Below are 13101 nucleotides of genomic sequence, written 5' to 3'. Positions count from 1 at the left end.
ATTCGGTCTCCTCGGGCCAGCTAGAGACTAGGCTGGGTTAAAGCAGGCAGCTTGCCTCTATGGGCCCTGGCAGGGAGGCTGCCTTCGAGGTCTGCCGGTCAGAGAGGCCATACCCAATGCCAGCTTGTGAACTTTTTTAATGAATGGGACGGAGAAGGTCGGTCACATCCAGATGAAGAAAGCAGGTGGCAGCCTCGGAGCACAGCAAGCCTGCAGCGCATCTCACTGTCATAAACACCTTGTCTGGTGTTTTTCCTTTTCCCACCAGGCGCTGGCCTGGGATGACTCACGCTTTGACAGAAAAGGTGCTTTCAAGTTGGGAAACAGGGTAATGGAAAGCTCACAGTTCTGCGGTCAGTCTCACCTGGATTTGAGTCCTGACTCTACTACCATGACCAGTTCTGTGGCTGTGGACAAGTTCCCCAACCTCCCCAAGCAAGGTCACCTCCTGCACGGGGTTGTTTTAAAGAGTGAAATGCATATGTAGGCAAAGCACTAAGTGCAGTGCCAGGCACACAGCAGGTGCTCCATAAACGCCAGTTTTCAGGTCCTGGGCCAGGTCTACCCCCGGCCTGGGGACTTCGTGAAGAAGGGGGTGAGAACTCACTTGACGGCTTCTCAGATGCTGGCCCATCTCCATGGCCCTGGGAAGAGTGGTGGCCTGTATGCCCCAGGCCAGCCCCAGACAGCTGATGGAAGGCCATCAGCAACTGTCACCAACTACATCTCTTTGTCCTCTCCTCCGTGACCCACCAGAGCCCTCCCCTCACACAGATCCTGGCACAGTGCAGTCTTCTAAGCATGTTGTATGGGTGGGCAGCTGGCTGGATGGCTGGGTGGAAGGATGGATGGACGGACAGATGTGTGGAAGGCTAGATGGATGGACAGATGGATGGGTGGACATTCATCTCTGCATTGATGGTAATTTTGTGTCCTCTTCGTGAAACGTCTTCTTCAGTTGTCCTAGATTTATCATAGTATGGAAGGGATCTGGTGGGTGAAGGCCTGGGAAAGAGACTGTGCATGGAAGAGGTACCCAGCACATGGACAGCGGAACCGAGGTCTGGAGGCTGAGAAGGGGTGGGTCCTGGACAGCAGGGGAGGGGGGGGGAAGGGCTGGTCTGGGAAGATGGCCCGGCATGAGCAAAGCCCGGCGCCGCGGCTCACTAGGCTAATCCTCCGCCTTGCGGCGCCGGCACACCGGGTTCTAGTCCCGGTCAGGGCACCGATCCTGTCCCGGTTGCCCCTCTTCCAGGCCAGCTCTCTGCTGTGGCCAGGGAGTGCAGTGGAGGATGGCCCAAGTCCTTGGGCCCTGCACCCCATGGGAGACCAGGATAAGCACCTGGCTCCTGCCATCAGATCAGCGTGGTGCGCCGGCCGCAGCGCGCTACCGCGGCGGCCATTGGAGGGTGAACCAACGGCAAAAAGGAGGACCTTTCTCTCTCTCTCTCTCTCACTGTCCACTCTGCCTGTCAAAAATTAAAAAAAAAAAAAAATAGAATACTGATCCTGGAGGGTTGGATAGGGCACAGTCTGTATATAACAAAGGATCTCTTGCTCTTGGCTTTGTTTATCTGGCTTCATCCTGAGCACCTGAGGCCAGACCAAGGAAGCCTACTGATGTAAAGGGCTGTGGTACGTTTGGAAATCTATGAGGGGCCAGCATTGTAGCACAGCAGGTTTAACTGCCACCTGCAACTCCAACATCCCATATTGGAGCACAAGTTCAAGTCCTGGCTGTTCCACTTCTAATCCAGCTCTCTACTAACACACCTGGGAAAGCAGTGGAAGATGGCCCCAAGTACTTGGGCCTATGCCAGCCATGTGGGAGATCCGGATGGAGTTCCAGGCTCCTGACTTCAGTCTGACACAGCCCTAGCCATTGCAGCCAGTTGGGGAGTGAATCAGCGGATGGAAGAGCTCTGTCTCTGTCACTCAGCCTTTCAAGTAAATAAATAAATCTTTAAAAAATAAACGAATAAAAGCTATGAGCACAGGTTTGGGGTAAGACGACCTGGCCCTTTATCCTGGCTTCGCCTCTTCCCAGTTCTGTGATCTTAGACAACTTACTTAACTTCAGCTCAGGCTTGCTCTCTGTAAAATGCAGATAGTAAGAGTAATTAACATGTAAGGTGTTGTGAGTGTCAAGAAGTGCGTCCTTACAAAACACCTGGAGGAGTGAGTGGTGTTGCCGTTCCGTTTCTATCACCATTTTTATCACTAGTCCTGTTCTCACTCTGCCCCAGTCTCCTTTCAGAGCTCCTTAACACACACCCCTGCAGATATGAAGCTGGGCCGGAACGTGGCAAGGACATTTCTGGATTATTATCGGCTGAACTCCCTGGTTGAGAAGGTGGCAATCCCCGTGCCCCGGCTGCGGTAAGTAGCAGGGCAGGGCAGAGTAGTCTGGGCTCAAGTCCTGCTTACCTGCCCTTGTGTCCTGGGGCAACCCCTGAGTGTCTAGTTGGCCCTGCTTCCCGTGGGTGCCATGGGAACCTTGCCCAATCACCGAGATGGGAGGGGGCAGAAGAGCATGTTTCCTGAGCATAGCTTTCATTGGGGGGCCAGAGAGTGAGAGGATACTGCCAGGGTTCAGTCTAACGTGGAAATCCCAGGGATGAGCAGTCACCGGGAAGCCACGTTCAGTCCTTGTTCTACGTTAGTGTGGGTGTTTCCTATGCTGCTCCTCCTGATACCTGCTCCCCTAGGCTTCCTTTATGAACTTCTCCAGTCCCTCAGTGTCCTCATCTATAAAGTGGGGAAGGTGGTAGTCATTATTAGGACAAGCCCCCAGCACAGCATATCCTAATTGTACAAGTAGACCCCTTCCCTGGGGCTGGCATGGACACAGCCTGGAAAACATCCATGTTGACATCTCCGCTGGGGACAACTTGCAGGGCCAGTGAGGAGAAAAGATCCAAGGCAAGCGTCCATCCCGTTTGAGGGCCTGGCGTCCTCATGCCTGCCGGTGGCGAGCCCAGTCAGCATTTGGACCATGATGTCCAACGGCACCGGGGATGTGCTGGCCCGGCCCTACCTCTAGGCCTCATCTCCTGCTCCCTCGGTGATCCAGCTCCCTGATGATGTCCAACTCTATGCTCCTGCCAGCCCATTCGTTCCACTGACCCTGGCCATGATCCTGCCCATGTATGGTGATGCCTCAAGGCCTTTGCATTGATGCACCCTGCCTTTCTACCCTGTTACTAATAAAAAAAATACAAATCACTGTTATGTATGCTATGAAGTGCTTGTTGCGGATCATCTTCTTTATTCCTCATAGACGTTATGTTTCCCTTCTTACAAATAAAGGAAAGGAGGTTTGGGGAGATAAAGAGATTTGCCTGAGGTCAAAGGGTTCTTGGCAGAGCCAGGGTTTGATTTCATGCTTTCATAATTCTAAAGCTGGGTTGGACTGCAGCAAGCTCTACTTCCAGTGGAAGTTCATCAATGCGGGTTCAAGTTCAGTCTCGGGCTCATGCAAACTGTGAGGTCTTCAGCAAGTTCCCTGGTCTCCTGAAGCTATTATCTACCAACCTATTAAATGGGAATGACAACCTCTGAAATGTCCCAATCTGAAAATGAATGAGTGAATAAATAAATAAAATTCAAAATCTGAAAGTGACTTTGAAGATGGGGCAGGAGCTTGGGAGAGCCCTCTAGTGTCTAGGTTGCAGTGCCGGACTTCCACTCAGCTCACCATGGGCTGCGGCAAGTTCCTTGGCTTATGTGGTTGTGCTGGGTGATGACATTTCAAGGTCCATCCACGTTCCACCATGCTGTGAATTACATCGCGGGGCCTCAGGCCTAAGTAAAGCCCTCTCACTGGTACCCCTCTGGGATTGCTCACAGACCACCTGGGCTGCTTGTCCCACCGTTCTCCTCTGTGCCCCTGCAGAGCCTGCCCTGCATCCATTGACTTATGAAAAGCAGCACTTTCTGCCAGCCTCTGGCAGCAGGGAGACGCTGGAGCGAGTAGATGAATAAGGCATGACCCCTGCCTCTGAGGGACTCCGCTCTGGAGGAAAGTGCTCAGTTCCTTCTCAGAAGCCATTCCCACTTGTTTAAAGTTCTTAAACATTTAAAGCTTTAGAAAGCTCAAAAGAATTCCTAGAATCTCATTTGCAAGTTAATTTGGGGATTGTCTCTTTCAGGTCCTCTTAACAGAGCCTGATAAAAATGATCTTGCTCCTTCAGTACTTTCATTCTTGCATGCTGCACCATTGTTGCCTAGACCAATGAAATGGTGCTGTGACTCAGGCACACGTTAGCAATCGCCTACCAGGGGTGGGGAATGTCCTCCCAGTGGGCCATCTGAGGCCTGCAAGATCACTGGGTCTGGCCCTGCCAAGGCAACCACAGGCAAGACTCCTAATTCGACAGATCAGTTGCAGGCTATTTTCACAAATGATTTATTTGAAAGCCAGAGTTACAGAAAGAGGGAGAGAGACAGAAAGAGAGAGCTTCCATCTGCTGCTTCACTCCCCAAATGGTTGCAACAACCGAGGATGGCCTTAGATGAAGCCTGAAGCCTGGCACTTCATCCAGGTCTCCCTCATGGGTGGCAAGGGCCCAAACACTTGCACCATTGCCTGCTGCCTTCCCCGAGCACATTAGCAGGGAGCTGGGTCAGGAGTGGAGCAGCTGGGACTCAAACCAGTGCTCATTTTGGATGCTGGCCTCACATGTGGCAGCTAAAGCCACTGCACCCCAACGCCAGCCCAAGCAGGCTAATATTGAAGCTGATAATTTTGTACGACCCACAAATGACACTATAAATATCCAAGTGTCCCCCCCTCCTTGATAGCCCCTCTTCGTGATATGGCTGTGGACGTAGGCCCAGGGAAGGCTGAAGGAGCAGGCCAGGGTCCTGTGGTCAGAGCCAGGACTAGAGTCTAAGTCCTCACTCCCGTCTCCCTCTGGCCTAGCATCCTCGGCCTCAGACAGGAAAGAGATCTCTGGGACAGGGGAAGAGGGGCCCCTGACGCTGGGTCCAGAGGATCCAGGGGAGTCCTTAGGGCCCTGATTTCAACTGCTCATGGCATCCCTTTGTCCTGAGGTTTGGAACCCTCTTTAAGAATGGGCTGGGGGGCTCATTCCTCACAGTCCACAGCCATGAGGACTCAAGAGAAATGCACCCATCTTGAAATTGAGAACTTCCTTCGCAGCATCTCTGCCTCTTCAGACTATAGACACCACTTAGCTCTAAATTGGTCAGTAGCCCTTTAAAATTTAATTCCCAGGAGGACACAGGCTGTGTGCTCTGATTTAGGATTTGAATACTTCACCCTCTTCTGTGTTATTTTCCACCCAAGCATCAAATAGCTTAAGTGAAAGAGCAGTTTTAGTTTTAAAGGAAAATTACATGTTTTGATTCAAAATTAATCTTTGTTTTCTCTCATCACGGGGGATAATTACAATATGTCAGCTTCTGTGGGAGCTTGCCTGGGTACTGGGTCCTTCAGCTAGGGCCCCTGTGGAGGTGCAGACATGTGGACACAAGAGCCCCAGCTCAGGGTCATGGCATTGAGGACCAACACTGAGCCCCTGCATTTATTTGAACCACAACGACACAGCTATGTAGCTAAAGTCCCAAATGCTCCATCCAGGGTCACAAAATTGCACAGGGAAAATAAAGAGGCCAGTGGGCTTCTGTGGGTACTCAAGCACCAGCGGTGCAGCACAGGTGGGAGTGGAGGCGGGGGTGTGGGAAGCCTCTGAGTGGGGGTGGATTTGGGCTCAGCAAGAGGCTGGGAGGGCTGGCTCCGTAGTGAGGTTCTGATGTGTATATGTGTGTTGGGGGGCAGTGGGTATCATTAGCTACACGCTGGAGCCCACTATGTGCCAGGCCCTGTGCTGGAGGATCATACATAGCCCCTGACCATCAGAAGCCCACCTGTACATGGAACCAAGGCGTGAACGGAAGCGAAGATCACCGACGGTACTGAACTGTGCATAATGAGTACTCAGCTATGTGTCAGATCATGCCCACTCTCAGAATCCTCCCCTGGCTTCTCCCCAGTTCCTGTAGCAGAATGTTCCAGCCCCTCTTCTTGCTAGTCAAGACCCTGGTCTAATGTTCAGCTTCAGTTACAGCTTCCTACCGCACCCCTGCTCCTGTGAGCACCTTCCCCACTTGTGCTCCACCGCTCCGTGAACTATACTCCAGACTGCACACATTGGCCATTTGCATGCCTCCATGTCTTTGTTCATCCTTTTCCCTCTTCCTGGAGTCTCCTCCTTTTCTGCTCATTATAGGTGATGAATTCCTAGGTATCCTCCAAATCTCAGTCCAAAGATCATGCCCTGGGTTTGCTTGTTACTGTTCTCCACCTAAGACGGAACAGCTTCTTCTCCAGCGGGCTCCCTCTAGCATGCATGTCCATGGTCTGCTGTCACAGTGTCTCTGTCTGGCTTCTCCTCTAGATAGGATGTGTCCTTAGAGCATGGTACAGGGCCTACCGTAGATCAAGTCCTAACAACGTCCTGACTACAACTGAACTACAAAATGGTACGTCTGAAGAAGACCCAGAAACCCTGGACTTGGACCCCTTTCCACTGCAGAGAGGTGAAAGTGAGATGCAAGCAGAAACTGCTCTCCCATAGAGCCTGGCAAGTATCTGGCAGCTAGCACGCACATCCCAAGAACGCCTCAGGGAGGAGGTGGAGTTTGAGTTTCAAAGGCCATGCAGAGTTTAGTTTGGTGAAATAGAAATGGGAGAGAGGGTATTCTGGGTTGGGAGGCCGAGAGTGAGGAGGCAAGAAGCAGTCCCTAACAAGACACATTCTGCGGCAGTGATAGGCCAGGATGTTTAGAGCAAAAGAGATGGCAAAGACGAGACCAGAGCAGTTTAGTTCTGTTCATCAAATGCTTCTCAAGCGCCCACTCCACCCCAGGCTTACGCATGGCTCAGAAATTATAAAGAAAAAGCCAGTGTGTCAAACTCAGTCTCAGGAGATAAACACGTGGGAACGAGGCAACTCAGAAAACGGTGGGTCACCGGGTGGCCTGCTGTGCAAGGCACAGCAGAAGTGTGGAGAAGAGGGAGGCTTCTTTTCTGGGAAGTTGGGTCCCCAGAGGAGGGGAGTCTGCACAGGAGCCGAAGGGAACAGCCTCTGCAGAGGCCCCAGGGCACGGGATGTTTGCTTTCCAATGCCTCTCTTGTCTCTCTCTCACCTCTCTCCTCTCCTCCCCCCCCCCCCCCCCCCGCCTGCAGCCACCAGCTTTGGTTACAGAGGCTATTCCCCCTCCTAACCCACCCTCTCAAATCATTCTGTACCATCACAGCCCTCCCTAGACACTGCGCACCTTATCTCCATGCCACTATCCACCTGCCACTACCCCACTTGTGAGCAAACTTGGACTTGCCTCTCTAGGGAAAGCACACCTACCTTTCCCCCTCCCCTAAAAACATGCCCATTGCATGTCCCCTGCTCCCTCTGTGTACTAAGAGCCACACCCCTCCATGATATGTAGATGGTGCCTCAGAATTTGCAAAACTCTGCATCAGCTTCCATCTTTCCAGAGCCTAAGAGCCAGGAAGAACATGGATTCTTCTCCTATTTTAGAAATGAAAAAGAAAGAAAATGAAGGATCAGAGAAAGGAAAGGACTGCTTCAAGATCACACAACAATGAAGGAAAATAGGTGTCCCAAGGTCAGAGTGAGATGAGCTACAAGAAAGCACTTCTCCATTCTTAATTCAAATGGAGTCCAAGAGAGAGACTCCCGCATTATGGTGTTTACCCCTCTCTGCAGTGCACTGTGGTTGCTGCTTCGTGTAGTTAGTTTATGCATCTATTTCCTCCCCTACACTGCGAGTAACAAGGACAGCATCCACAACCGCCTCACCTCTGTCACTTCCAGAGTTTGTGGGACCAAAACTAACAGCTAAGACCACAACTGTGTAAATCGCGGTAGGGTAGGGAAGACACTAAGTGTGTTCATCTACATCTCACTTAGCCTCACAACACCACTGCATGGTGGGAATATTTTATTCCCATCTTACAAATGAAGCTCAGAGAAACTTAGTAACTCACCCAAAGTCACATCCACATCCATACATGGCCAGCTTGGGAATTCAGTTCTGTTCATTCTGTCATTAAAGCCCACTCTTTCTACTAAAAATAAATATTATCCAATAGCTAAATGAAGATCACATCATTTTGTCAGTCAACCACATAACAGACAAGGCACTGCAAGAAGGAACATGCAAAAATGAATAAAACTTGGGGCCAGCACCGTGGCTCAACAGGCTAATCCTCTGCCTTGCAGCGCCAGCACACCGGGTTCTAGTCCCGGTTGGGGCGCCGGATTTTATCCCGGTTGTCCCTCTTCCAGGCCAGCTCTCTGCTATGGCCCGGGAAGGCAGTGGAGGATGGCCCAAGTCCTTGGGCCCTGCACCCGCATGGGAGACCAGGAGAAGCACCTGGCTCCTGGCTTCGGATCAGCGCAATGCGCCGGCCACAGCAGCCATTGGAGGGTGAACCAACGGCAAAAAGGAAGACCTTTCTCTCTGTCTCTCTCTCTCTCTCACTATCCACTCTGCCTGTCAAAAAAAAAAAAAGAATAAAACTTGGTCCCTTCTCGTGATCCAGGATGTCAACAAAGAAGACGAATGGACAGTTCCTCATCAGTGGTGTCAAGGGTATTGCATTGGGTGCTGAGACGTGGAGATGATCCAGACAGTTCTCTGCTCTCCAAGAGCCCCTCGTCTTGTTGAGGAGACAGACATTATGCAATGCCATAGTCGGGCTATGCTGAAGAATATAAAGAAGCCAATGAAATTCACAATGGCTATGAAGGGAATGCGGTCCCATGCTCTTCCAAATGATAGCTCCTCTATGTTTCTATCCCCATTCCACCATGCAATGTGTTAATGAGTTGGAATCAGGGTGAAAAGGTGGAAGAGTTGTAGCTGTAGAACCATTAAGTTTTCTGCAGAACCAAAAATGATACAATGTGTCCATCCACCTAACAGGCATTCATTGAAGCTGCAGTGCCTGCTTTGAACCAGGCAGTGAGCTGGGTTCTGGGGCCACTGCACCTAGGAGGTCACAGTCCAGCGGGGGAGATGACATGCACACAAATGATTTCATTATGATGTGTCTATGTGCTGTCTTCTCTCTCACTGTTATCTCGCTCTTTGCAGGAAAGAAAAAGCCCCTCCCTACAAGCACCCACTCCTGCGGAGCAACTACCCCAACGGCAAAGGGGACAAGAAGAACTCAGTGAACCACAGAGACCCTGCAAATCCTTTCTAAAGACATGGAGACCAGGGAGGTTCCGTGGGGGCAGGGGCGTGCATCTCCTGCTGAGGCATGAAATTAATCACCTGTCTCTGGTTTCCAAGACAAGGATGTGAGGGATAATGCTTAGGCTAGTGAAAGGGAAGGGGAAAAATGAGAAATTTCATCATTTTTTTTTCCCTGTTACCAATGGAAAATCGATTGGGAGCCTGCAGCTCAAGGTTCAGGAATCAAATAGGAGCCTGGAACCAGGCAGCACAGACGCTATTTTCCTCACCGTGGAGATTCGAAAGCCTACACCTTTTTAAGGGCTTTGACACATCTCGAGCCAGTTCTTTATCTTTTAAAGTTATGTAGTTAGTACAGAAGGTTGCCTTTTTGGATAGGCTATGATTGTTTACAGCTTTAGAAATGCAGTGCCCAAATCAATACATGCAACCCCAAGGCAAACATGCTGTTGGGAAAAATGGGACAGAATTTTTTTAAATTGACGTGGTCTGGGAAAAATGAGACATAATTTTTGAAATCAATGAGGTCTGAGACAGATAGATAGATAGATCGAGTCTCTGTCAACTGCTTGCTGCTTTCTCATCCCTCTAAAGCCCAGCATGCAACTTCCAAGAAGTGTTCAGAAAGCTATTTCCCTTTCCTGGGCAGTTTGATCAAAACTGTAGCCCCCTCAAAATGAGAAGTGTTGGCACTCATTCCAGAAGGTCTGTCACGGTGAAGATCTCTAGAACCCTGGTGACAGGGATCAAGCCTGACCCCTGAAGAGGTAGCCATTGGTAATCTGCAATAAGGAAAGGCTGATTGCCAGCAAAGGGAGCTGCAAAAGACAAAAGAATGCACCCTGAGGCAAGCAAGAATGATAACATAAAACAACAGCGGCTGCAGTCCCCGAGGTGGGGCAAGCTAAATATTGTGCATTTTTCTGAAGAAGAAAGTGCCTTTGTATGATGAATGGGTCCCGGGGAGGCTGCTCTCTTCCTGTCTGTGGAAGCAGCAGGCTGAGTCACCATGACAGCCTGCTAATTAAAATGACCTCCCGGAAATGAGGATTAGGAGATAGGGAGAGGCAGGAAGGCTCCAGGGAGATAGGGCCTTTAGCACAAAGCTCCAGTTAGTCTTGCTTTTGGTTTAGGTTGGAGATTTTCAAAGTTGGTTGCAAAAATCAAGAGCTAAGCTTGCTCGCCTTTTGCATTTTGGTTTTCAGAAATGATAACAAAGAACCGTAAGTTACTTGGCTACAGATGTTGTGTTGTATATACAGCTTCTCCCCTGTGTTCTTGCCCAGAGGAACATAAATAAAGTAGTTTGTGCAGCTCCTCTGTTCCTCTGAGCATTCTTGGCATCTTTCCCTTAGGTCTCCCTCCCTCAAAAACCAACGAGCCAACCCCAGATTAATGTAGCCATCACTTTGAGATCAGGGATTCTGTCACCAAGATAGAAGAACAGTCAGGACACGACCTTCCAGCACTTTCTGTGTCAGTCCTGGGGAGTTTGACTGAAACCAGCTCAACATGACGGCTTCACTGTAGACAGCACAAACAGAGCCTAAAATGAGAGCATCGGAGTCCAGATCTAGGGTTTCTTGGCCAGGCGACTGCCATAGGGATGTGACCATGTACAAGTATCAACCTCCTATTTTTGAAAACTGAACTGATTGATTAGGCAATGGACAGCAGCTGTGCTAGTGGTTTAAGAAAAAAAACTTGGAGACAAGTCACTATCGATTCTAATTCTGAATTCAAACCCTGGTTGTATCTCTTAAAACCTATGTGATTTTAAGCTAGTTATTTAACATATGTGGATCTTGGTTCCCTCATCTATGTGATGGTAACAGAAATATCTACCTCATTATAATTGTTGTGAAGATTTAATGAATTTAGATGTGGAGAATGTCAGAAGAAAAAATTATGTGCTCACTTAATGATAGCTGTGATCACCTGAAAACCACCAAGGACGGTGATGAGTCTGGAAATCACTTCTCATTAGAAATGGATGAGGAGACTGGAGCTGTTTATCCCTAAGACGGGAACTAAGAGGGAGTAGGAATAGGAAAGCAAGGACACAGTCTCTTCGAAGTTAAAGGGACATCATGGAACAAAAGAAGCAAATTGTTCTGCATTGCCCAGAGGTAACCACCAAATCCAGGAGCAAATCTCAACTAGAAAACTCTGTACTGAGGATCAAGAAAACTTTTTAGTGAATACAGTTGGTAACCATTGCACAGGCGTCCCTGGAAGACAGTGAGCCCCCCGTCACCAGAGGTATGCAGGCAGAGCCTGAACAGGGAGGAAAGACAGGGGGTCCATTCTGTAGTGGGATGCTGGATTGGAATCTGGGTGCTTTGAAGCATCCCCTCCTAGGCTGGACTCTGAGGAGAAATGACATGAGACAAGAAGTTACATCTCTGGATGTCAGAGAATGGAATGTGCAGAATAAAAGGTATCATTTAAAGCTAGACACAGTGACATTAAAAGTCTCTAAATTACAGCATACAGACACTGCTAACATTTAGCACTCCTTCAGGGGGAGAAAGCATGGCTATAATGCAGGATGTGTTTGCTGTAAGAGTGTGTGCTTCTCTACATCAGCAAATCAGAAAAGAAAGAGCTGACCATAAGACCAAGGGTTGTCAGGGGCCTTTCCTGTGGCTTTGGATTGCTCAGCTTCTCCTTAGCTGTCTTGGACAAGGTTATACTATGGTCTCAAACTGTAGGGGAAATATTTTCAGCACTGAGATGGAGAACAGCAACAAGCTGGCAAGTGAACCAGCCATCCATTCCCAGCAGGGGGCGCTCCAGCCCATCTTCTTGTCCGTTCACGTCTCAGAATCCCACAAAGGCGTCTTCTGGCTTCTGTGCATTTCAGAGACCATCTAAGCCAAAAGAGTGTGGAGGGGAGGGCCATGCTAGATGGGAACACCACTCTCCAGTGCTGGTTTCTTTGCATCAGTCTAGAGGCTCAGAAAGGAGACTGAAAATATATTTGTCCTCAGAGCTGTGGGGGACAAACTGGAGTCCTCTAGTACCTACCCCAGCTTCTTCACTACTAAGCTCACAGCAGAGAGGGCTGGGCCAGCAACCTCTGAAGCTTGCTGTGCAGCAACAGGAAGAAGCCTGCAGTCAGGAGCTCTCCCTGGAGTCTTTTGCATGATGGCAGGGTAGGGACACAGGATGGATTCTACTCTCTCACTGTGACTCAGCTGACACCCCTAAGGCCAGCTTTGGAAAACCCCAACTCCTTTATTTTTGCCTTTTTATTTTAAAATGTTTAAAACCATATGAAAGAGTACAAATAAGGGTTCAATGAGCACACATAGATTTAACAATTTTTGACATTTTGCCATATTCACTTGATATGTAAATATACGTATGTACATGCATACTCTTTTAAAACAGGAGTGGTTATGTTAATATCACATAATATGAGAGTTGTGACAAAGATCATAAAATTAGTAAGGAAGGGTAGAGTGAAGACAGCACCTATTCATTTCTATGTACCAGTTACTATGGCATCCACACATCACATATATAAATAAATGCATGCTAATTTTTCAGTCTAGGAAAACTACAAAAACTTTTCAGCACCTATCACTGAAACTCCACCTTCCTCCCATCGATCATATATGTATATATAAACTTCTACATGTGAGAGGAAACGCGGTATTTGTCTTTCTGAAAATATAGCTCATATTTCCTTCACCTAAATCATCAGTTGATGGACCTCTAGGTCGATTCCACATCTTTGCTCTTCTGAACGGGACTGTGGTAAACATGGGAGAGCAGATATCTCTTCCACGTGCTGACTTCATTTCATTAGCATGTCTTCCAGAAGTGGGATAGCTCAGTCG

The 13101-nt window shown here is 49.1% G+C and overlaps 1 protein-coding gene across 1 annotated transcript in view; it reads left to right on the top strand.

Moving 5' to 3' along the window:
- The window catches only part of AGBL4 (AGBL carboxypeptidase 4), a 1345014-nt gene extending 1335754 nt beyond the window's left edge, over positions 1 to 9260 (top strand). The window contains exons 12-13 of the mRNA XM_062190079.1: positions 2283 to 2379; positions 9149 to 9260. Coding sequence (XP_062046063.1) covers positions 2283 to 2379; positions 9149 to 9260 — 209 coding nt within the window. The remainder of the gene's footprint in view (positions 1 to 2282; positions 2380 to 9148) is intronic.
- Positions 9261 to 13101: the final 3841 nt, after the last annotated feature.

This window comes from Lepus europaeus, chromosome 5 (genome assembly GCF_033115175.1).
Source record: "Lepus europaeus isolate LE1 chromosome 5, mLepTim1.pri, whole genome shotgun sequence".
In the NCBI taxonomy this organism is placed as follows: domain Eukaryota; kingdom Metazoa; phylum Chordata; class Mammalia; order Lagomorpha; family Leporidae; genus Lepus; species Lepus europaeus.
The sequence above is the reverse complement of the archived record's forward strand: the minus strand, read 5'-3'. Positions and strand labels throughout refer to the sequence as shown.